We start from the raw sequence: 26,746 nt of genomic DNA on the forward strand, positions 1-26,746 counted from the left end.
CGTGTGCACAACGCGCATACACTTTGATTCTCTCATCTACACAGAGATGCAGCAGTTATCATTTTTGCAAATCATACATTATTACGATAGATAGATAGATAGATAGATAGTTTATTATAAAAGCATACATCTAGCTTATACATTTACCCAAATTATCATACGCCTGTTTAACCAAAGTTAATTTGGGTGTGTTTCTCCATCCCCAACGTCCCTGAAGGGAACGTCGGTCTCCTCGGCTGTGAAGCGCTCCTCGCGTGCGCCTGGCAAATCCGCCGTTTATAATAGGAATTCGCTTTAGAACAAGCGTGCCTGCTCTTAAAGGGAATATGAGATGTCGCTCTGATTGGTTTATTTCACGTTACGCTCAAACCACACCTATGAATAATGAAGCTACTTCAGACCAACCCCTTTTAGATTTGCGCCAGGCGCAGGAGTCATTTATCCCGCCGGGAAAATAGCAACAGCGCCAAGACCCGCCCACAAAGTTACTTGCGCTTTGCGCTTTGACACTTGCGTTTCAGATCGTTAAAATAGGGCCCAAAGTCTAAATGATCATATCTCCGTTTTTACTTGGTCTATCAACACAAAACAAAAAGGAGAATAGAGTTTTAAGCCATCACTTTCGACAGAAGTGGACGGCAGCACTCAACGTGACTTTGTTTTTATGCTTCGACGTCTTAAACTGGTCATGTGACTTGATAACGCCGGCGTGATCGGCCACCCGGAAGAGTTAATAGCTCTAGCCCAAAATTCACGAACACGCTAAATGCAACACAGGCACCTCCCCCCTAATGAGTGCATACGCCCCTTACTGCTGATTGGCCACAAGTGTATTTTGGCACTTGGACTCCAATGCACTTTCAACAGTGTTTCTCAGAAATTGCTTACAGCACCTTTAATGTACATGACTCTGGTACACTTCATCCCTCTATATAAGTCCCGATCATTGTCCAAAGTGAGCAAAACCAACTGCATGTAATGCTTTACCACAGTCCAGCTCTCTATACACCACCCCAGCAGCTTTTGTATCCTAGCCATCTGATTGGTTGCTCAAGGATCATCAAAGATGTTGATCCAAGAACATGTACTTGGTGAAATCAGGTTCACCAGCACTTGTTACTGATGTGACTGGCTTGTCGGGCACTTCTCACTCACCTTACAGTCTAGCTGATCCCACAAAAGTGCAGTGGGGTTAGGATCAGGTGTATCGGCCAGTCCATCCTGTCAGTCCTCCTGATGACTGCTTTGTCCCAAAAATTCAAAAAATGTTGCTGACCACCCATTGCCCCAATGACTGAATCCAACAGGGTGGGCGAAGGTATAATGCATTTAGGTCTTTTACATGCGCTTCTGTAAAGTTTACTTAATGTATTAGAATTAAGTTTCAATTTTACTTCAGCTCCATTCTTAATCTAACTCCAGTTCCATATCACTATAAAGTTTAGACTGAGATTATTACTAATTTTAGTTTTGTTTCTAGTATCCCCTTACTCTTCAATTATTCATTTATTAGGGACCCGAACACCGGCCGGGTTACGTGGATCTTCACGGACACAAACACACCAGTCTGACCTTAGTCATTAGTCTTAGTTAGGGTTAACTATTACCTTTTTAGTCGGTTGCCTACTTCTCGCTTGTACAAAAAAAGTGTCGTTTATTTATGTAGTTATTATTAACTTTATTAACGTTGATAGACAGAAATTAAAAGGTCTTCAGATGATGTGCCTACGGCCTACTACTCCATTCATTCATGAGCCTTTAGTTTGACCTATCCTGGACACGTATTTGAGAAAACACCAGACTCCACCTATACTGATTTCAGAAGAATACAGAATCAATCAAATATAACAACAATTTATTTGTCAGGTAAAAATGTATCATGCCTACGACACAATTAAACAATTAGAAGCCAATTCAGAAATGATAAATACACAACATCACTTGCTCAAAGATATCTAAGAGTGAGAAACATTCCTTAACATTCCATGATATGCTCTATAACCATGTTATTTTAATCATATGTTGGTAGATAATGCTGTCAAAATGCTGTCTAAAATGATTTCGCTTTCTCTGACTTTTTTTAAAATGTGGTAAATATAGGATGAATAGGAAAGATTCATCCAAAACCATAAGGCACTGGATCTTTAATAGCAATATAAGAAACTCCCAGTAGCTCCCATGATTTCATGAAAAGATGATGTGGGTGTGGTCAGTGAGTCATATGGCCCCACCCTCTTTATTTGACTCCTCCCCCACATCATCATCATAGCCTGTTATTAAAAACAAAAGCAAATTCACATTCTCTGTTGTTTTAATTGCATTTAGGCTTAGTTTAGTTGAGCAACATACAAATTTTAATTTATCTGGTTATGAAAACAGATAAACCTGTTTATAACAGATTAACAGATTACCTAACTGTTTTTTCCCATCTTCATTGCTCTTCTTCACATCATCATACTCCTCCTGATCTCCTGATGTAAAATAAAACCACATTATAACTTGTAATACACTTTTAATACCATAGATCCCTCAGATTCTCCTCATGACAGTCTGGGTCTATTAGATTATGATGCAGTGAGATCCAGGCAGACGAGATTATGTCTTGAATTATTAAGGAATACCACATTTTATTAAAATGTAGCAAATAAGTTTTAAATATAAGACAGAAAGATAAATACAAGTATTAATATCCAAAAGAATTGTATCTAAAGGATAAGATCAGAGTATAGAGAAAGAAGGACCCAAAAGAAGTATAATATTTGCAGAATGAAAGGAGAAAAAATAAAGCTCAGGAGAGAAAAGAAAGAAGAGGCAGAAGAAGAAGCCCAGAGTCTTCCTGAAACGAAACATTTTATTTGCAGTGCCCACGTAACAGGAAAGGACTAGGGAAAGTACCTATTGAAGTTCTTCTCTTCAAACCATTTAATGATGGACTCAAGACAAAATGTACTCTAGCAGGTCTGATTAGGTCATAGTCTAAAGGGACATGGAATAATTTAATAAGCAATTGTGGTTTTGCACCTTTAAGAGAATATTGCAGATTTTGCATTATCTCATGTCTGCAGAGATGGAAAGAGACTTATTTTGATACCATGTTACATCACGTAATCAATCCTGATGGAAAATACAGACAGTTAACAGGATGAACTAATCAAGTGACGAAAATGTATGAAAATCAATGAACATGTAAAATAATAATCATGCAACACAAGGAATATAATGGTTAGGCTAATAATGGTTAAATGAATATAGCAATCAATGACTAGAATTCATAAAGAAAAGATTAATAAGATGCATAGAAAGGAAAAAAAAAAAATATAAAAAAATAATAATAAAATACATAAGTAAAAATCTCTGGTCTCGGTGCATGGGCTTTTTTTTTTTCTCAACACTGTGAAAACACATCTTGAGTAACAACACTAATTCACACCGCAGTAACAGATGTAGGAGACAATCATCACATCACAGTTTTTTGAGAAATCATACCATACTGCTCAGACATTCCCCGACCCGACAAATGCAGATGGAAGATGTTCAGTCCGTGGAAAAAAACAGTGACCAGCGGCATCAGACAGTGACAATAACACACTGATCCAGTATGTACACTGAAGTATGTCTGTTGCTCAGCATCTGTCAGTAGCCAAATGTTTGAACTAAACTATTTCTGTTTCAATAAACTCATTTATTCAAAGAGCTGATGTTATCATTCATATCATATTTTTACTTATTTGAAAATTAATTGGGTTTGGGAAGCTAAGTACGCTCTTTATCTCTTCCAAATCTAAAATTAAACCAAATATAACCCCCTGCTTAGTGCTTAACACTCTCTAAAAATTCACACAAGATCTTCACTGACACATGACATAAACATGCAGCTTTGAGGTTTGGTGGCTGGTAAAGTCTTATCTACAGATTCATCTGATTACACATCAACAACCCAGAAACAAAAATAGTCACACCGATCTGACATTCTCAGTGGAGAGACTTTCATGAAAATAGAAAACTTTTTATATGATTAAAATTGATAAGGAAAATGTGAATGAAAGAAAAAGCTTTAGTTCTAGAGTGGATCAGATCTGGATCACTGATGTCTCTCCTTATTTCAGGATAAAGTCATATTCATCAGTTCACACTTACATATAATCAAATAGAGTAAAGAGTATGTGTATTTGTCATTCTGTCCGAGGGGAGGATACAGGGGATCTCTAAACATAAATTGTAACATAATTAAAGCTTTTAACATTTTCCCATGATGACTCACCCCTCTGAGTGAAGTGATATTGTCTGTGATGAATCTCTTGATAAACGGCCTCAGTCGGAGTCCTGTTAAGTCCTGTGTACCAGTCAGAGAGAGCTGTGAGTGTAGTAGACAGACAAACCTGCTGTCAGTTCACAACACATGACTGATCACACACTGAATAACACACAATATGACAGTCTCTGGATCTCTCCTACCTCTCCTCATCACTCTGTTCTGCTGAATCAGTATAAGCAGTGGCACTAAGAGCAGTAAGAGCAAAACTCCCAGTACAACCACAAGCACAGAGAGAGACACTGGAGGAGTTTGTGGAGGAGTGACTGATGTTGATGTAGTTGTGGACACAGATAAATCTGTCCTTGTAAAAACAGACAGACACAAATATTAAAAATAATGCAAATTATCTTTTAAATAAAAATATTATTAGCTCTAAATGTAAAAAAAATAAAAAATTCTCAGTGTGTTGCTGTGACCTGCACAGGTGAGTCCAGCGTGCTCTTTGTGGGAGCAGTCAGTGTGGTTCTTCAGGGAGAGAGGACAGTCCCACAGGTGAATCTCATTCCCTCTGCACTCGACTCTGTTCAGCCACACAACACCTTCACCAGCACCAAATGTTGCCCTCAGTGCTGCTCCACAACCCAGCTGCCTGCAGACCACCTGAGCATCGCTGATGTCCCACAGATCAGCACAGACTGAACCCCACACAGCGTTATGATACACCTCCAGCCTCCCAGAGCACCGGCCCAAACCTCCACTCAGTCTGAGAGGAACATGATCTAAATCATACACAGCAACATCACTGACCAGAAATACAGTACATTTACAATGCATTTTATGACTATTTAAAGTTGTGACAAATTATGAATGTGGAATGTGGATTCAGTGTACAAGTGCTCAGATATTAATAATTCAAGATACTGTGAATAAAGAAAATACATCATTTTAATTATCTTACTTGAACACTGTCTCTGGTGAGGAGATTCTGAGGTAGAACAAGTCAGACGACTCCGAGGAGATTCACCAGTCTGCTCCTCTAAAATTAAAACATTAAAATTTATTTAAATGCTGAATAGAAAAATTATTAATAATAATCATACTGAAACAAACATAATGTTTTCCAACTATCTTAAATCAGTTAAATATCATCTTTCCTGAGCAGATGATCTTGGCCACTTCATTATCACAGTCATTCTGTCCCCAGGGTGAAGATGGACACTGCCATAGAGTGGAATCATGACGTCGACATTTAAGTTTATCAAGCCAATTATGAGACTTCAGTCCCTCTGAATAATTGGGTTCACTGCCAGATCTTCCACAGTTCAGCTCTTGACAGATCAGACTCGCTGTGTCTCTGTCCATCTTGTTGTAGCATATATTTCCCCAGGATCCATTGTAGAAAACCTCCACATTCCCTTCACAGCCCTCAGTTAACCTGATCTCTTTAAACTCTAGATGGAAAGGGATGTGCATTAAAAATATTTGAATTTAGGTTGTGCTAAACCTAAAATTTCACCAAAATAACTGGTTAATACAAGGCTAATGCATGCTGCTAGCACTGGTAGCATATGAAAAAGATACTTAATTATATTTGTATAATATATTATGAATATTATGTATTACTTGATTCTGCTTGGTCAATATAAAAAAATATTTAAAAAGTAGCGGCATCCATGGCAGCGCTGTCTATCATACCATCATACAGTAAGATGGACTTTGTTGTAAAATATGAGCCAATCACTCCTGATTATTCTGGTGTTTATTTTGCAAAAATTACCAGCTGCACATTATTCTTTTAAACATTTGAAATTATATATTTAAAAATAGATCACATTACTTTACTGTTTACCTGAGCACACGACTCCTACATCATCCTTGTGTTGACAGTCATGTTTCCCCCAGCCTGGAGAAGAGCAGTTCCACAGGGACGTCTCATTCCCCTCACACTCCACCTCATCCAGCCATATGGGTCCAGAACCAGGACCAAACCAGGCTGGTACCTGCTGGTTACTGAGGGCCACTCCACACTGCAGCTGTCTGCACACCACATGGGCATCTTTAATATCCCAGGAGTCATCACACACTGTCCCCCATGAGCCGCTGTGAAAAACCTCCAGCCTCCCTGCACAGTCTCCCCCAGAACCCACCAGCCTGATGGACCCGCGACCTGATATTCACCAAGGCAGGTGATTGACAGTCATGAACAGCCAGAGAGGAACCTGAGGAGAAGATCTCATGTTTTACTAAAATAAGAATTGTGTTATAACATGATGAAAAAGAGAATAATGCTCTCAATGTCAGATAAGTTTACCAGAGCAGATGACTCCAACATCTCGTCTATGAGAACATTCAGCTCGACTCCATGAAGAGACGGAACATTCTGAGAGTTTTGTTTCATTCCCGTCACAATCAAACACATCAGCCCAGATTTCACCACTTCCCACTCCAAACCAGTCTGATCCCACAACAGACACAGCAATCCCACAATTCAGCTGTCTACAGAGGACACTGGCAGCTCTCATATCCCAGCATGCATCACACACTGAGCCCCATTTACTGAAGTACTGACGTTCAACTCGACCAGAACAAGAGTCTGAGCCGTTTACCAGTCTGAGATCAGTGTAACCTGCACAAAATGTATTGAAACAAAACAAAAGTTTAAGGACACTTACTGCTCTTTAGAAAAGATATTTAATCTCTTTATGTTTGCAATACATGTAAAGAGAGGTCAAATATTACTTAACCAGAGCATATTACTCCTACAGCATTGTCATGGGAACAGTGTGTATTTGAAGAGTTGGATGTAGGACAGAACACAAAGTGTGATTCATTTCCTCTGCACTGAATCTCTTGTGTCCACATCTGAGCGTCTCCTTTGCCAAAAGCATCTTCTCCCAGCACCTGTACAGGAGCCCCACAGTCCAGCTCTCTACACACAACCTCTGCATCCTGCTGGTCAAACGCAGCGTCACACACTGAAACCCACTTCTTAATTTGAAGTATCTCTAATCTCCCAGCGCACAGATTAGATCCATTAATGAGTCTGGGGAGGCGACCTGTGTGTTTAAATTATATAAATAAACAACATTATAACTTTTTCAAAATTAAGATAAGGAAATTAGTTCTGTTCAGTTTCTTTTGGTAACAAAACATTTACAGTAGGAAGATTGGACAGTCTTACCTGAGCAAATGACTCCAGCATCTTCATCATGACCACAGTCATTTACACTCCATCGTTTTGATTTACACTTCTTCAATGTTGACTCTGATCCAGTACACTTCACTTCATCCATCCATACTGGACCTGATCCTTTTCCAAAGTGAGCATCACCAACTGCACGTAATGCTCTATCACAGTTCATCTCTCTACACACCACTCCAGCAGATTTTATATCCCAGCCATCATCACACACTGTTCCCCACTGACCATCATGAAGAACCTCTACTCTACCAGCACAGGGACGGTTACTACCAACCAACCTCACGTTGCCTGTACACAAGAGTCGTTTATCTATGAAAGTCCATAAATTTGTTTTAAATTATGCTGCTTTTTTGCAGTTCACTTAAATAGTCCTGTGGTGTGAAAATCTTTTGCATTTTACTCAATATGAAGTCATAAAAACTGCATGTATAATATTAAAACACATCAAACCACAAGGCCATTTAATGCAATTACAAAAAAAGAAAGAAAAAATAATCAGTGAAAATATCATTTATTTCTTCCATGAGCAAATTCTTTAAAATAAAATAAATCAATATCAGTAAGCGAATATAAACAATAATCTATATAAATTAAACTAAGAGAAATTAAACATTACAAAACGTATTGATAGTACACAGGAAGATCCTTGTGTTAAATATAAAACTATTTAATATGTTGAAAAGAACTGTTTGGCCCTTTAATTCAAGGTAAAATACCTGCACTGGTGAGTGTGACGACTGTGGACATCAGAAAGATTGTCAGACAGCTCTTCATCTTCCTCTTCCTCTGCTCTGCTCTTCAGGATTAACTTTTCATCAGCTCTCTTTACAATTCTGGAGAAAAAGAGACTCTTGTCTGCTCTGGTGAGAAAGATAAAGGTAGAGAGAGGGGAGGGGCTTCTGACGACCACCAATCACACTCAGAGTTAAACTTCAAGAGAACAGAGACAAGACAAATCAGCCAATATATCTCCATATATATCAAGAGAAAGCCACTGTTGATGAACGGGACTCATCCTCCACCTTACAGACACTTTACTGAGGAGACACACACATGATAAAGTGCTGACAAAGTCACCCAGCTGTCATGAGAGTGAATGTGGGAAACACTTCAGTGTACATACAGCGCCAGAGTCTGACACCTGCAGAGAAAAGATACAAGCACTGATAACTAACTGCTGACAACAAACACTGAGAACACAGAGAGACATACAGTATCAAATCACTATTCCAGAATAACAGTATACAATATTTCATTTAATTTTATTGAAGGTTTGCATTTTGTGTGCAAAAAACATTGAAACAAAATGTGTTACAACATTCCCCAATATCCCAATAACAACAATAATAATAATGACATAATATCCATGCACATATTCCGCCTGATTTTAATTGCTAAACAGAAAACATTAAAATCAATTAAAAATAATAAAATTGGACAGAAATATACAGCAAATGTATGCATGCTGGGTATGAGTGATTGTCAAAAAAACCCTCTGCGGGACATAAAGTGAACAACATGCTCTTCTGCTCAGTTCAAAGAGTCATTACATTCTTTTGAGGGAAAGATCCTTGATCAACGTTCTTTCACCATCAGTGGGTCTACATTCAATAGGAATATTATATTTTTATAAGTAGCTGTGAAATGTTTAAGACTGGAGCAGTGGAAGTTAAATGGTGAAGCATCTGAAATCATAACAATTATATACAAAGGGAGTGAATGTTGTGATTTTTTCCTTTTTGTTCTCTCAAATTGTCATGTCTACATCATATAAATGTTTCAGTGCAATGGGATCACAAAAACGTAAACGTCTTTTTTTTGTTGCTGTAAAAAACTTCTGGAAAGAGAAGTTTAAACTAAGCATTTTATCCTGACAAACACTGATTACATGTAATTGATTTAGTACATTTCAATACAAAATATTACATGTGCTTACATATGGTGGATAGCAGTTAAAACGTATATGCAGCGCCAGGCGCAACGCAAGTGTTTCGCAGTTATCATTTTTACGTCCTGCACCACAGTGTTTAAATAGCAAATGCATTTGCGCCCAACTGAATTTTGAGGGAACTGAAATAGACTGTGCAATATATTTTTTGTTATTTAAAGAGCGCGTTAGTAGGCTAATGTACATTATAGGCGGGTCCACAACACGTCCACTCTGCTTTTTACACACAAAGGGATGCGCAGCAGCACACAAACATGCCAAATATTAAAAATAAAAGGATTACAGTGTAAAAGATTAATATTGTGTACATAAAGATATAGTGGAATCCCACTTGTCCCGTAGATGGTCTGCTCGCGCGTATAACCTCGCTAAATTCCGTCATGTAAATAGCAATCCGCCATGGCATGAGCGCAATTGGCTTTTAAAAGGAATGGGAGATGAGACTCTGGTTGGTTTATTTCACGTTACGCCCAAAACACACCCATTACTCGTTAAGAGAATAGTGACAACCCTTTTAGGCCGCGTGCACCGACCATTTTTTCCCGATCCTTAAACTAGCAAAAGTGGATTCAGACACGCCTTAAGTGAACGTGTGCCTTGTGCTTTAGACCATGAACTAAGATCGTTAAAATAGGGCCCTTAAACTTTGCAGAAAACAGAAAGGATTTGAGGCAGTGGGTGTGGTTTCAGTTATAAAGTCCCTCCCTGTTTTCCTGGCTCCTCCCCCACATCGTCATAGTCTGTTATTATAAAACAAAAGCAAAATAATTTATCAATATATGCTTTAAAAAGTATTATAAATGAACACATCAATATTGCCAATCAAGTTAAATGAGCTATCATAATCACAGATATCGATATTATAAAGCGATTATAAAAAATTAAACGTAAATCCAGTGTAAGGTAAAAAGGTGTCAGTAACATACCAAACATGTCACTCATATATTCCCTGAAATTCTTCACATCATCATACTCCTCCTGAACACCCTCTAATATAAATGTTTCAATTATTAATTACATTTGTAATTTAATAATAAACATAAGTTTATTTGCCACAATAATTTGAAGACAAACAAACAAACCAAAAAAAAAATTTATTTGAGAGAGTGATTTGAATCCCACACCTGCTTTATCATTGGAGAATTGTCGTACAATGATGACATCATCATAGTTTCCTGGCAAGTCAAAATTGACAAATAGACAAAATTCAATTAAATATATCCATTAAATGTGCACGATTTTGGATTTTGAAACAGTGCATAATTAAAGATGCATATAAATCTATATTGTTAAAACCTGTAGAAATGATAATAAGAAATAAACCTGTATCACGAGATCTCAGTCCAACAGCGATTATATCATCATAATTCTCAGGTGTGATTTGCTGCTCTTCTAAATGAGTTAACAGCAAGGAGGAAATAAACAAAAACTGCTTTAACTATTCCAGGTCCAATAGTTAATTTAATTTAGTGAAATCAGTTAAAGACACTGACCTTTATTTGACCCTTCAGTGGTGGTGATGTCATTATAGTCAGGTGCGGCTCCTCCTGCAAAATTTGCTTAAAAAAAAAGAAAAGAAAAAAAGGTTTAATAAATCCTTATCTGAATTATTACGTGCTGAATGGTTTATATAATTTCAACCCAGTTAAGATAACCAGCTAAGTGAGTGTTTTTGTTTGAGTCCTCTAACCTGAAAGAAGCTCATCAGCATCTTCATACCCAGAATGCTGTTCTTCAGAGAGGACACTTCCTATTATGGAGAAGTAGATTCATCAGACACGTTCACAACCGTAAATCAGCCAATATCCCCACTTCCATCGAATCACAACACTGTATCAGTCTTAATTTTGACAGCAAATTTTTATTTCATTTTAGTTTCATTTGTTTTAGTCATATTTTAGTAACCTGTTTTTGTTTTTAGTTTTAGTCGAATAAGTATCAAAATATTTTAGTTGACTAAATCTACAGTAGATTTAATCAACTAAAATCTAATGGGTTTGGTAAAATTGTAATGCATCAATTAAGCATCTCTTAAACTTCCACACTCATTATAATACTCCTGGAGAAAACATTAATCTGTTAAAATAAATTATATTAAGGTTTGAACATGCAATGCAGACACAGATTTAACTGCTGTGACATATAACGTCTTTATTTGTCTTAGAATTAAATAAAAGCACTTCTCATAAAGAAACAAGAACATGGTCTTCTTTTTAATTAATGATGCATTCTTTATAACAACTTGCATACAACATACATTCTTTCAAGCAGACATATTTATTTGTATAAATTAAATATAGATTAATCCTTGTTAATGCTAAAGTTATTCAGTCAAGAGCATTGAGTGATTTTCTGTTTTTCTTTTGCTGTTTTATTAACATTAATGACGGACAGCAGCAGCAGGTTATTAGGCTGCTGTCACTTTAAGGCTGAATGCATGAATCCAATACACTGAAACACAGCCGGTATTCTCCAAACTTTTTACGTTCACTTAAGACATACCCAATAGTGTGTACGTGAATTCTCAAAACGGACATTTTAACATAATTTTGTGTGTATTTGTCCGCTCAAGCGCAAAAAGGCACGAAAGAAAGCACAATTCTCAATACTCGTGCGCTGTGTCTGAGAGGCACGTTCGGTGTACGCATAGAAAACCGGACTGAACTGAGCTCACTTTCGCATTGTCACCACTGATCTATTCACTGCTTGCTGTGAGTTTAGAATGCAATGAGCAATCCAGTCATTTATATAGATCAGTGGTCATCACGCTTTTTTTAGATTTATCCATATGTCTGGCCTGCTCTTTCTCTAAAAAGTTTACATTTTTGAACGTTTTATGAGATGTTTAAGTGTATGCCACTGCCAACTTATGTCCCGCCGGATCAGCACGTTACAATTCAAATGTGCGCATCTACCACACGACATAAGTTCTGTCTGGATCTCTTCCCATATTGTCCCTCTGTAACATTTTTGTCTAATATTTATTCATTGACGAAAATGTCAATAGATTTTCGTAATGGTTTTTGTGATTCAGAACTGAATTTTATTTAATAATGACGAAAATTATTCGTCAACAAAATTAACTCTGCAATTAAAATTAGCACCTGTATCATTTTAGATAACACACAAAACTCCCACAAATGGATCCACAAATTATTTACTCTACTGACCACTGTCACATTCACCGTCTGTCATCGTCCTGTCTTCACTACAGTTCCCAGAATCCTCCTTGTCTCCACACCTGAACTCACTCCCTCTATTACCCACCTGTTCATCGTCATCATCACCTGCATCACCTGTCTTGTGTTCATCTGTGTGTGTATTTAAGTTCCTGGTCTTCACTCGTCTTTTGTCGGTTATTGTTTGTGCACTTGCACACTGTTTCGTGTTTGTTTGGATTTTGCCTATGGAATAAATATTGAGTATTTTGTATCTTCGCTTGACCTTCGTCTTCTTCTTCAACCCGTTGACGTTACAACCACTATGCACAGGGCCGCATTAACACAATCAGAGGCCCTGAAGCTTTAACTCTCAGGAGCCCCACACTGCATGCACACCCATGCATTCCTCAAAAATGCATAATATTATCTGTATATAGACCCATGAGTGTGGATCATTTTTACCTTGAAATTAACAGTGGTTTGGAGCAAAAATGGATAAAAATGCCCTCAAAACTGGATGAGTTTTCTTGTTTTTTATATTTTTTAGTTATGCAATATCACATCAGCAAGAATGCTGTTTTATCAAATATCAGCATGATTACAAATGTGATATTGACTTTATACAGCAGTTATGCAGTTTTGCTCGCAAATGAACATAGTTCCGAACAAAGCCACAGCAGAACCTTTGTGCATTTCCGAGCAACACAAAGTGGTGTTTTGTTCCTGAAAGAATTCACGTTTCGTAAGATTCGGTTGAGTGATTGATTCAATGACCCATACATAAAGTCAGTCACTTGCTTCGTTCATGAATAAATAAGCCGTTTTGAACTAATCGATTTATAAAGGATTCAATGCTGCCCCCTACTGGCGGTTTTATTTTTATTTTTATACTTTAGTTTTAGTTTAAAAATATAATTTCTATTTTTCCATCATTTCATATTTCTATGTTCAAAATTGACTACATGTTTATGAATATGTATACATTCTTTTAAACTTTTATACACGTGATTTTTTATTGTTTTGGCTCACACATTTTTTTTTTAAGACCATGAATTATTCAGCAAAACAGAGACGGATTAATTTTACTGTCAGTCTTTTATCTTCTTGCATGATTTTTCCACAACAAAACAAAGTCATCACACCATACATCACAAACCAAATGTATCTAGCTCTGCTGAATATTAAATATGCTATTTAAATATTATAGTTTTAAGCCATTATGTATCCCAATGAGCCCATGTGTCCCCTGTTTTTTCTTGTATAATTGAGAAAAATAACAAAGGACATAAGTCTCTCAAGATGATCAAGTCTCCGTCTAAACTGGCATCAAATCATGAATTTTAGTTTTGGAGGTTTAATCCTGCGAGGACTCATTTCACATAGTGTATGTGTTGCTTCTTTGAGGTCTGGAGCAAGAAAAACCTGAGTATGTTTGTTTTATTTGCTCGCCAAAGCAGATTTTTTGTCACAGTCGGTACATGGGCTGTGTTAACTTTGCTGCTCAGTCAAATAGTTTAAAGAAAAAACGTAGATTTGTTGTGTTATCTCCTCCCCGCTAATGTCTCTGACTGTGTTGTTGACTCTCTACTCTGAGGATGCTGAGGAGATAACGGTAGCATAGCGTGGAAGAGTTTAATGCACAACTTCACAAGCCCGCATCTTCTAGTCACGCACACTCAAAGCAAAGCATCAATAACAAAACTATAACAGCATAGTCAAAACTTTTTAAAATGGGTAAATAAATGTAAAATTTAAATGGTCAATTATATATTTTTTTCCAGCATTACTTGGGCCCTCCCCCAGCCTGGGCCCAGGTAAGCCCATGCATTAATGTGGCCCTGCCAATAAATAAAGTGATTACACTTTTTGATCTCCACAAAACAGACACACACATTTACTCACCCCTCTGAGTGAAGAAACTCTGTCTATTAGTGGGTCTGTGAAGAAGCTCCTCATAAACGGCCTCAGTCTTCGTCCTGTGTCTCCTCTTAGAGAGAGCTGTGAGTGTAGACAGACAAACCTGCTGTCAGTTCACAACACATGACTGATCACACACTGAATAACACACAATATGACAGTCTCTGGATCTCTCCTACCTCTCCTCATCACTCTGTTCTGCTGAATCAGTATAAGCAGTGGCACTAAGAGCAGTAAGAGCAAAACTCCCAGTACAACCACAAGCACAGAGAGAGACACTGGAGGAGTTTGTGGAGGAGTGACTGATGTTGAGCGCACTGTCTGAGAAACTGGAGGAGAAGCTGATGTTGTTGTGGCAGGAGTAGTGGACACTGACAAATCTGGTAAAACAGACAAAAACACATTGGAAAAAGCCAATACACAAATAATATTACCACTTAAACAATTTAAAAATGAATAATATTGGTCAGTGTGTTGCTCTGACCTGCACAGGTGAGTCCAGCGTGCTCTTTGTGGGAGCAGTCAGTGTGGTTCTTCAGGGAGAGAGGACAGTCCCACAGGTGAATCTCATTCCCTCTGCACTCGACTCTGTTCAGCCACACAACACCTTCACCAGCACCAAAGACTGAATTCCCATCAGCCCTCAGTGCTGCTCCACAACCCAGCTGCCTGCAGACCACCTGAGCATCGCTGATGTCCCACAGATCAGCACAGACTGAACCCCACACAGCGTTATGATACACCTCCAGCCTCCCAGAGCACCGGCCCAAACCTCCACTCAGTCTGAGAGGAACATGATCTAAATCACACACAGCAACATCACTGACCAGCTTCAACACATTTATAATGCATTTTATGACTATTCAAGGTTGTGACAAATTATGAATGTGGAATGTGGATTCAGTGTACAAGTGCGCAGATATTAATAATTCAAGATACTGTGAATAAAGAAAATACATCCTTTTAATTATCTTACTTGAACACTGTCTCTGGTGAGGAGATTCTGAGGTAGAACAAGTCAGACGACTCCGAGGAGATTCACCAGTCTGCTCCTCTAAAATTAAAACATTAAAATTTAATTAAATGCTGAATAGAAAAAATATTAATAATAATCATACTGAAACAAACATAATGTTTTCCAACTATCTTAAATCAGTTAAATATCTTCTTACCTGAGCAGGTGATCTTGGCCACTTCATTATCACAGTCATTCTGTCCCCAGGGTGAAGATGGACACTGCCATAGAGTGGAATCATGACGTCGACATTTAAGTTTATCAAGCCAATTATGAGACTTCAGTCCCTCTGAATAACTGAGTTCACTGCCAGATCTTCCACAGTTCAACTCTTGACAGATCAGACTCGCTGTGTCTCTGTCCATCTGGTTTACACACACATTACCCCAGGATCCATTGTAGAAAACCTCCACATTCCCTTCACAGCCCTCAGTTAACCTGATCTCTTTAAACTCTAGATAGAAGTGGAAAATGAGTACATTTTAAAAGTGTGGGTATTATGGATGCATAAATGTGTTTTTAAAGTTAGTAACACTTTACAATAGGGTTCATTAGTTAAAATGAGTTAATGTATTAACTAACATGAACTAACAATAAGCAATACATGTGTTACAGTATTTATTAATCTTTGTTAATGTTGGTTAATAAACACAGCTGTTCGTTTGTTGTTTGTTCATGTTAGTTCACAGTGCATTAACTAATGTTAACAAATGCAACCTTTGATTTTAATAATGTATTAGTAGATTTTGAAATTAATAAATTAATGAATTAATTAATAAATGCTGTAGAAGTATAGTTCATTCTTAGTTTAGGTTAACTAAGGTAGTTAACTAATGTACCTTATTGTAAAGTGTTAACTTGAAGTTTCTTAAAATGTTATATTCATTATAAGTTTAATTTAAAAACATATATAGAAGCATGTTTACCTGAGCACAGGACTCCTACATCCTCCTTGTGTTGACAGTCATGTTTCCCCCAGCCTGGAGAAGAGCAGTTCCACAGGGACGTCTCATTCCCCTCACACTCCACCTCATCCAGCCATATGGGTCCAGAACCAGGACCAAACCAGGCTGGTACCTGCTGGTTACTGAGGGCCACTCCACACTGCAGCTGTCTGCACACCACATGGGCATCTTTAATATCCCAGGAGTCATCACACACTGTCCCCCATGAGCCACTGTGAAAAACCTCCAGCCTCCCTGCACAGCCTCCCCCAGAACCCACCAGCCTGATGGACCCCCGACCTGATATTCAGAGAGAGAAAAACACATTATTGATCACTAACAACTGAAGAATCTGCCCAGATGTTGTTGTTCTCACCAAGGCAGGTGATTGACAGCTGTTGTGTGGAGCTGCAGTTGAGAGTTTGTGGAGAGCTGCAGTTCCCCAGATGAGCTTCACTCCCAGAGCACTGGAAGCCCGTCACACACTCATGACTGTGTTCAGGACTGGATGAACAGGAGCCGGAGAAGTTCAGCACAGAGCCACAGCCCAGCTGTCTGCAGACCACAGAGGATTCAGTGAGACTCCAGGAGTCCAGCAGAACTCTCCTCCAGACCTGATGGATGGAAACTTCCAGCTCCCCCTCACACTGTCTCTCTCCAGACAACCGCACCAGACCATCATGAACAGCCAGAGAGGAACCTGAGGAGAAGATCTCATGTTTTACTAAAATAAGACTTGTGTTTCAACAATATAAAATAGTGTTTATATATTATATAGAGAGTTTTTCAGTAGTGTGTCAAATAAGTTTACCAGAGCAGACGACTCCAACATCTCGTCTATGAGAACATTCAGCTCGACTCCATGAAGAGACGTAACATTCTGAGAGTTTTGTTTCATTCCCGTCACAATCAAACACATCAGCCCAGATTTCACCACTTCCCTCTCCAAACCAGTCTGATCCCACAACAGACACAGCAATCCCACAATTCAGATGTCTACAGAGGACACTGGCAGCTCTCATATCCCAGCATGCATCACACACTGAGCCCCATTCATTGAGAAACCGAAGCTCCACTCTTCCAGAACAAGAGTCTGAGCCGTTTACCAGTCTGAGATCTGTGTAACCTGTGCAAAAAACTTTTGTCATTACAAGACCCAATAAAAAAAATATATAAAAAACAACATATCTTGAATGAGAAAAATCTTCTCTTTATGTGTGTGATGTAAAGAGGTCAAATAATTCTTAAAGACGCACTATGTAGCTTTTGGCCCATAGCAGTTTGTAGCTGTATGCATTTGTTTAGGTGGGCACCCACAGGCAGAAACATTAATCGGTGCCAATGAATCAGGGTGAGACAAAAACCCTGTTTGGAAGATGGATTTATGATGTAATCATCACTCATTATTTAAATTTAGTTAATTCTGAACAAAAAGTTACATAGTGTATTTTAACTATTCAGTAACAATACAAAAAATAACCAACTTGGGGGAATACATTTTTGTAATATAGACACAGTGAATATTGATTCTTTACCAGAACAGATCAGGCCAACATTATTGTCACTGGTGCAGTTGTGTTTCTGTGATGATGATATTGAACAGAATGAAATCTGAATCTCATTTCCTCTGCACTGAATCTCTCGTGTCCACATGTGAGCGTCTCCTTTGCCAAAAGCATCTTCTCCCAGCACCTGTACAGGAGCCCCACAGTCCAGCTCTCTACACACAACCTCTGCATCCTGCTGGTCAAAGGCAGCGTCACACACTGAAACCCACGACTGATCATCAAGTATCTCTAACCTCCCAGAGCAGAGGTGAGGCCCAGCAGCAAGTCTGGAAGGTTTATGACCTGTTTGTGTTACATGAACAGTAGAAAAAACATACAATACAGAACAAATATATATTACAGACGTAATGCAGACAAAAAGTGTAACAATACAGATTTGTTAAAGTTTTCCACATAAAACAAAATCATTACTTGAGTAAACATAAATCCATTGGCAAAAAGTAGAAAAGCAAGAGTGGAATGCTTTTAAGTCCAGCATTATTTACCTGAACAGATGACCCCGGCATTTGAATGCTGACTACAGACATTTATGCTCCATCCTGACGCCCCGCAGTTCTTCAGTGTAGACTCTGATCCAACACATAACACAGCACTCATCCATATTGGTTCTGATCCTTGTCCAAACTGAGAATCACTCAAAGAATCTACAGGTTCTCCACAGTCCAGCTCTCTACACACCACTGCAGCATCAGCCATATCCCAAAAATTGCCACACACTGTTCCCCACTGACCTCTATGAAGAACCTCCACTCTACCAGCACAGCGACTTCTACCACCTACCAGTCTCACATTCTTTCTATCTAAGTGACAGAAGAACAAAGAGAGAGACTAGGCGTAAAAGGTAAATAAATAAATAAACAATAATAATCTCATATTTTATTTCTTACCAGCACAGATCAGCCCCTGGTAATTATGTGAACAACTGTTTTTATGAAAAGATGTTGGACAGAGGTGAATCTGAGACTCATTTCCTCTGCACTGAATCTCTTGTGTCCACATCTGAGCGTCTCCTTTGCCAAAAGCATCTTCTCCCAGCACCTGTACAGGAGCCCCACAGTCCAGCTCTCTACACACAACCTCTGCATCCTGCTGGTCAAAGGCAGCGTCACACACTGAAACCCACGACTGATCATCAAGTATCTCTAACCTCCCAGAGCAACTGGAGTTTCCAATAAGCCTGACACCTGAAGTAGCAAGAGATAAATAACCGTTTTTTGTTTGTTATCTAAATGTCATTCATTTCTACCACACAGAAACATTCATTAATGTAAAAAGGAATCAATGGAAATTAATGAAAAGCTTTATGAAAGGTTCATTTAAATGGATAGTTCATTCAAAAATGAAAACTCTGCATTTATTTACTAATCCATCCATCTGCCAAACTGCTTGTCCTGTGTAGGGTTGCAGGGATGCTGGAGCCTATCGCGTCTCAAGGCAAAGGTAGGGAAATACCCACGATGAATGGCCAGCCCATCACAGAACTAACACACACAGACATACACATTCACATGCTCACTAATACCTACAGACAATTTACTGTCTCCAATTTACCTATCCTGCATGTCAATCCAAATTCATATGACCTTCTTTTCTTCCATGGAACACAAAAAACAAATTTTTGAAGAATATCCTGGCCAGTGGCCACTGCTTTGAACATAATGGAAGCGAGTTAAGACAGGCTATCGAAGCACCAACATGACAAAGATAAATAATAAAGTTTGTTCTGTTGCTCACAAAAAAGCTACTGAATTGAATTTTATAAAACACTGCACAAACCTCATTTACCACTTTATGGTGTTTCTTATTTTGGATCCTGAAAAAAAAAAACTTCTTTTGTGCTCCACAGAAGAAAGTGATTCTGATTAGGCCTGACTTGAGGGTGAGTAAAATAATGAAATAATTTTCCTTTTTTTGTGAACTATCCCTTTAAGGCAGGTGGATCTTGAGTAATACAAAAACAGAATTGAGGTTTGGAGCAGCTTACCTGAACAAATGACTCCCGCATCATAAGTATGATCACACTGATATAAACCCCATTGTACTGATCCACAGTTCTTCAGAGTAGATTCTGATCCAGTACATAACTTGCGATTTGGCCAGATTGGCCCTGATCCGGATCCAAAATAAGCATCACCCAGAACATCTACAGGTTCTCCACAGTCCAGCTCTCTACACACCACTGCAGCATCAGTCATATCAAAGTCAATACCACACACTGTTCCCCACTGACCTCTATGAAGAACCTCCACTCTACCAGCACAGTGACTGTGACCATCAACCAGTCTTACTCTCACAATGTCTATAAATGATTAATGAGAATAGTGAGAGATAAGATAAAGATACAAACAAATAGAAAGAAAAAAGTATCACAAAAATAGATAAAATATATTATGGAACTAATATGTATTCTAGATTTAGTGGACATTCAATTTAATTTCAGTTTATTAAAAAAACAGTCCTCTAACCTGCACACACCAAATTAACACCGGTGTTATCAGAACAGTTGTTTTCAAGTGATAGTGATGTTGGACAGTTGTGAATCTGAGACTCATTTCCTCTGCACTGAATCTCTTGTGTCCACATCTGAGTGTCTCCTTTGCCAAAAGCATCTTCTCCCAGCACCTGTACAGGAGCCCCACAGTCCAGCTCTCTACACACAACCTCTGCATCCTGCTGGTCAAAGGCAGCGTCACACACTGAAACCCACGACTGATCATCAAGTATCTCTAACCTCCCAGAGCAGCGAGAACCTCCAACCAGCCTGACTTCTAAATAAAACAACACAGATCAACAAAATTATGGCTTATTTTAAAGGTATATAGCAGGACAGATTTCCACCTACAAGGCCCTGTCCCGAATGGAGCACTTGAGGTGCATTTGAGGTCTTGCAGAATAGTAATGGCTGCTGCTTGCGAATGCCTGTGAGTTCCACAGGTCTATCTGGGACACAACCTCAGATTTTCATAACTGTACACTGTATTTAGTTTCCTCTTTAACTGTGTACAGTACGTACACTCACCTAAAGGATTATTAGGAACACCATACTAATACTGTGTTTGACCCCCTTTCGCCTTCAGAACTGCCTTAATTCTACGTGGCATTGATTCAACAAGGTGCTGAAAGCATTATTTAGAAATGTTGGCCCATATTGATAGGATAGCATCTTGCAGTTGATGGAGATTTGTGGGATGCACATCCAGGGCATGAAGCTCCCGTTCCACCACATCCCAAAGATGCTCTATTGGGTTGAGATCTGGTGACTGTGGGGGCCATTTTAGTACAGTGAACTCATTGTCATGTTCAAGAAACCAATTTGAAATGATTCAAGCTTTGTGACATGGTACATTATCCTGCTGGAAGTAGCCATCAGAGGATGGGTACATGGTGGTCATAAAAGGGATGGACATGGTCAGAAACAATGCTCAGGTAGGCCGTGGCATTTAAACGATGCCCAATTGGCACTAAGGGGCCTAAAGTGTGCCAAGAAAACATCCCCCACACCATTACACCACCACCACCAGCCTGCACAGTGGTAACAAGACATGATGGATCCATGTTCTCATTCTGTTTACACCAAATTCTGACTCTACCATCTGAATGTCCAGGCAAGACCAGGCAACATTTTTCCAGTCTTCAACTGTCCAATTTTGATGAGCTTGTGCAAATTGTAGCCTCTTTTTCCTATTTTTAGTGGAGATGAGTGGTACCCGGTGGGGTTTTCTGCTGTTGTAGCCCATCCGCCTCAAGGTTGTGCGTGTTGTGGCTTCACAAATGCTTTGCTGCATACCTCGGTTGTAACGAGTGGTTATTTCAGTCAAAGTTGCTCTTCTATCAGCTTGAATCAGTCGGCCCATTCTCCTCTGACCTCTAGCATCAACAAAGCATTTTTGCCCACAGGACTGCCGCATACTGGATGTTTTTCCCTATTCACACCATTCTTTGTAAACCCTAGAAATGGTTGTGCGTGAAAATCCCAGTAACTGAGCAGATTGTGAAATACTCAGACTGGCCCGTCTGGCACCAACAACCATGCCACGCTCAAAATTGCTTAAATCACCTTTCTTTCCCATTCTGACATTCAGTTTGGAGTTCAGGAGATTGTCTTGACCAGGACCACACCCCTAAATGCATTGAAGCAACTGCCATGTGATTGGTTGATTATATAATTGCATTAATGAGAAATTGAACAGGTGTTCCTAGTAATCCTTTAGGTGAGTGTATATGTAAGTATGTGCTTCAGTAAGCAAATCTAGGAAATGTTGTGACAGTTCAAATTAAAATTGTACAATTATAATTAATAGAATATATCTATTTTATATAAAATTAATTCTAACAGAAGAGAAAGGTAGAAAATAATCATGGAAAATAAAAATGATGACTGCTTCTGACAAGTGTTTTGTATAATAATATGAAACTTTTAACTTACCTGAACAAATGACTTGAGCTCTCTTATGAAGGCACTCGTCAGGAGCATTCAAATTTAAGGATCCACATTTCTTAAGTGTAGACTCTGATCCAGTACAAATTGCAATATTCATTAAGACTGGTCCTGATCCCAGTCCAAACTGAGCATCACCCAGAGCATCTACAGGTTCTCCACAGTCCAGCTCTCTACACACCACTGCAGCATCAGCCAAATCCCAGCCAACACCACACACTGTTCCCCACTGACCTCTATGAAGAACCTCCACTCTACCAGCACACCGACTGCTACCATTTACCAGTCTCACATTTCTTATGTCTTGGAATGAAAGAAAGAGAGAAAGGCAGTAGAAAAAAAGGGAGTTGACATGTAAAATGTCAAAATAAAATGAAATAAAACTGCTCTGTTACATTTTGAACTCTTACCAGTACACAGCAAACCAATGTTGTGCTCATGTGAACAGTTGTTTTCATCTAATGGTGATGTTGGACAGAGGTGAATCTGAGACTCATTTCCTCTGCACTGAATCTCTTGTGTCCACATCTGAGCGTCTCCTTTGCCAAAAGCATCTTCTCCCAGCACCTGTACAGGAGCCCCACAGTCCAGCTCTCTACACACAACCTCTGCATCCTGCTGGTCAAAGGCAGCGTCACACACTGAAACCCACGACTGATCATCAAGTATCTCTAATCTCCCAGAGCAGCGAGAACCTCCAACCAGCCGGACTTCTAAATAGGACAACATAGATCAACAAAAATGATTTTTTGATTTGCTTTTGAATGACTGAATAATTAAACATTTTAACAATTAAAATCAATGAGAAACCAATAAGGAAGTACAAAACGTTATACACATACTGTATATTACCTGAGCAGATGACTCCAACATCTTTACTATGATCACAGTTGTGTTTTTCCCATCCTCCTGATGGACATTTCCCCACTGTTGACTCTGATCCATTACACATGACATAATTTATCCAGATTGGTCCTGATCCTGGTCCAAAATGAGCATCACCCAGAGCATCTACAGGTTCTCCACAGTCCAGCTCTCTACACACCACTGCAGCATCAGGCAAACCCCAGTCATAGTGACACACTGTTCCCCACTGACCTCTATGAAGAACCTCCACTCTACCAGCACAGCGACTGTGACCACCAACCAACCTCACATTCACATGGACTGATGCTGAGAGAGCTGACACAATGAGAGAAAGATAAAGGGATTAGAAAGGGTGGAAGAGAGGAAACGAGGAAGAGAAAAATACATACACAGGGTAAAAAAAGTTGTGTAAATTAATATTTCTTCCTTTTTTTCTCTGTATGGTGCAGTGGACCTGTTTAGCTATTTAAATGATAATGGTGCAATATGGAAGCCAAGGTGCCATGTATTATTCTTTTTCTTTCTTGTTTTCTCACAAAAATGTTTGATCACAGCTTAATTTTCTTTAGGATCTCAAACTAACAAAAGTTAAAAAAAAAATTGGTATGGATGTAACAAAAGCCATTTCTATACTGTATATAGGCTATATGAAGAGTTCAGATGCAAAAGCCTCTAAGTGCCATTTGAAATTTCCTTCTAGAATGATCATTTTTATCAAGCTCGTATATTTAAGTTCAATAATTTCACTTTAATGGCAATGCAAATGACCTATTAATTGTCATTTAAGTGAAATTACTTAACTTAAATATACAAGCTTTACAAAAATGATCATTCTAGAAGAAAATTTCAGATAGCACTTAGAGGCTTTTGTATCTGAACTCTTCATATATATATATATATATATATATATATATATATATACATACATATATATATATACATACATATATATTAGTGGTGGGCATAGATAAAAAAAAATTAATCTAGATTAATCTCACTGTAATCTTGGAATTAATCTAGATTAATCTAGATTAAAATGGCTCATTTGAATTCTGCCGAAGGCATTCAGAATATGTGTGTGCTACCCAAATAATGACTAAAGGGCACGTTTCTTAAATACAAAGTGACATTTAAAAGAACTTGAGAAGAAATGCCAGAGATTTTTTTTTTTTTTTTTAATTAAAACTAACATAATAAAGTATGATTTTTATTTATTTTTTTACTTTGAGCAATGATGGAGCTATAATAGACTCTTCTTATGAGCATAAAACAAAACAGCTCCTTGGAAAAAATGAAATGTAGCCTAATATTGTAGTAGTTGTAAACAAGGTCTATTTTTAGTTCAGATTAACATTTGAGGGCAGCAATTTTATTCATATTGTCAAAATAAAACCAACGTAATGTTACTTGAAAGCATTATAGCCTACTATTCCTGCCAAACTTCCATGGTTGCAGTTAGTGTTACTACAGTTGCAGATCTGTGGACACTGTATAGTTCGTTCATGGCACAATGTTTCTTCCTGGCTTCCACGCACTGTTTGATCCGTTAATAACGGAGAAATGTGAATGTTTCTCACTAGATCTCGCAGCAATGTTATCACTTAAGTAGCGAATTCAAATGATTTATTTAGGCTACTGGATCTCTTGATCAAGATCGGCTCGCGCTGCTTTGGTCCAAACTAATAAACAACGGTCCGTCATAGCCTACACAATAACGAGTAGCTCAGTTTCGTTCCGCTTGCATTACGTTTGCACATTTGATGTTGGACAATGTTGTGGTCGCGCCAGGGTCTTTATGAGCGCGGCAGCGCGCTTACCACGCCTGAAATAACGAAATTTTGGTCGGCAGGAAAAATGGTCCAACGAACCGTTCGGTTTGAAAATGTGTACCGAACACCGAACCGAATCCGCGCTAAAATATCAAGGTCAAAGTCATCATAGCTTGCGTGGTATAGACCCAGCTCCCAACCCAACTTTGAGAATAGACGGCGATATTTTTTTTATCGCCCGATATGCACACTGAGTCCGAAATTTTCGCATGCGTTTTTTCGTATTCGTGAATATTCGTGATTCGGTGGCTCTGAATTTTCAAAACACCATTCAAAATGCTTGCTACGGACACGAAAAACGCAGAAAATCGAACCTAATTCGAATTATTATTTTTTTGACGGACGAAAGTTTCGGAGGCAGTGTGCAAGCGTGATTAACATAACGTGAGGTCGTATTTATTTTTTAACGTGCGGAAATTTCTGATGCGAATTTCGGACTCAGTGTGCAAGGGCGCAGCACGTTAACGCCGATAACGGCCCACCACTAATATATATGAAGAGTTCAGATGCAAAAGCCTAGTGTCATCTGAAATTTTCTTCTAGAATGATAATTTTGATCAAGCTTGTATGTTTATGTTCAGTTATTTCACTTTAATGGCAATGAAAATGACCTATTAATTGTCATTTAAGTGAAATTGCTGAACTATATACAAGCTTGAAAAAAATGCTCATTTTAGAAGAACATTTCAGATGGCACTTAGAGGCTTTTGCATCTGAAGTCTTCATATAGGCCTATATACACACTGCTCAATAATGGATAAGTAAATAGTTTTAACTTTTGTAAAATTATGTTTGACAAATGCGATTAAATAATTTGCAGCTTACAAGAGAAATTGTGCACAGTTTTTTTTGTCATGTGAAAATTAAGCAGAGATCTAATAATCTGATGATCTGTAAATAACAAATGCATTAATTATTATTATTATCATTATTATTATATTATCATCTGAGGCACCATATTACAGTCAAACTTAATTTTGAGTTTTTGAACAATACAATACTGAATTTCTGAAAATAACATTACTTTCATTCATTGTGTACTTACCAGCTGTGATGAGTATTATAATTGAAGACAGTAAAATGAGTGTCAGGCATCTCTCCATCTCTCTCTGCTTGATTAATTCAACATCCAGTACAAGCTTCTCCGCACTGATGATACAGAAGTACAGGCGTCCTCTCTCAGCCCCCTTAATGAGAGAGAAAGAGGTTCAAAACCCTCCAATCACACTCGCTGTTACCTTATTAGACAGAACAGAGGAAGTCATCAAACAACTTCAGTGACAAATCAGACCAGGCTTTTATGACTTTCTCCATATATATCTAACAGTCAGTGCTGATGAGCTCCTCCTCCCCACCCATCAAGACGGGATGCAGAAACACACACACACACACATGTATTTCAATGACTTACAGGAGACAGGAAACTCTCCAGTTTATTTACAGCATCAAAGCCCAACACCTGCAGAGAAGAGATAAAAGCACTGATAACCAACTGTGAATGTCCTACACACTGTCTATTAATGTATACATTATGTTAGCATGATATTAACACATAATAAACTCAACTCTGCAAAATGGATACTATTGTAAAATGGCATTAAA

The 26,746-nt window shown here is 38.4% G+C and overlaps 1 protein-coding gene and 1 long non-coding RNA gene across 2 annotated transcripts in view; both read right to left on the reverse strand.

The window, feature by feature from the left end:
• Window positions 1-26,489, reverse strand: part of LOC311289114 (uncharacterized protein) — a gene marked incomplete at its 3' end in the record, with an annotated part of 92,348 nt that extends 65,859 nt beyond the window's left edge. The window contains 27 exon segments of the mRNA XM_084406871.1: window positions 2,412-2,471; window positions 4,456-4,611; window positions 4,732-5,034; window positions 5,214-5,291; window positions 5,560-5,706; window positions 6,105-6,422; window positions 6,567-6,881; window positions 7,000-7,311; window positions 7,437-7,745; window positions 10,899-10,964; window positions 11,096-11,155; window positions 14,469-14,564; window positions 14,663-14,863; window positions 14,968-15,282; window positions 15,656-15,952; window positions 16,425-16,742; window positions 16,780-17,142; window positions 17,254-17,568; window positions 17,978-18,292; window positions 18,496-18,810; window positions 18,898-19,194; window positions 20,145-20,309; window positions 20,476-20,778; window positions 22,437-22,751; window positions 22,859-23,161; window positions 23,301-23,630; window positions 26,190-26,489. Of these exon segments, the coding sequence (XP_084262997.1) occupies window positions 2,412-2,471; window positions 4,456-4,611; window positions 4,732-5,034; window positions 5,214-5,291; window positions 5,560-5,706; window positions 6,105-6,422; window positions 6,567-6,881; window positions 7,000-7,311; window positions 7,437-7,745; window positions 10,899-10,964; window positions 11,096-11,155; window positions 14,469-14,564; window positions 14,663-14,863; window positions 14,968-15,282; window positions 15,656-15,952; window positions 16,425-16,742; window positions 16,780-17,142; window positions 17,254-17,568; window positions 17,978-18,292; window positions 18,496-18,810; window positions 18,898-19,194; window positions 20,145-20,309; window positions 20,476-20,778; window positions 22,437-22,751; window positions 22,859-23,161; window positions 23,301-23,630; window positions 26,190-26,247 (6,430 nt within the window). The 5' untranslated portion in view covers window positions 26,248-26,489.
• LOC311288816 lies at window positions 8,752-10,799 on the reverse strand. The gene is made up of 4 exons (XR_014627014.1): window positions 10,729-10,799; window positions 10,530-10,580; window positions 10,332-10,394; window positions 8,752-10,145 (listed from the first exon to the last, which is right to left on the reverse strand). It is a non-coding gene; the product is annotated as an uncharacterized lncRNA (long non-coding RNA).
• Window positions 26,490-26,746: the final 257 nt, after the last annotated feature.

Source organism: Rutilus rutilus, assembly GCF_951802725.1.
Source record: "Rutilus rutilus genome assembly, chromosome: 4".
NCBI lineage: Eukaryota > Metazoa > Chordata > Actinopteri > Cypriniformes > Leuciscidae > Rutilus > Rutilus rutilus.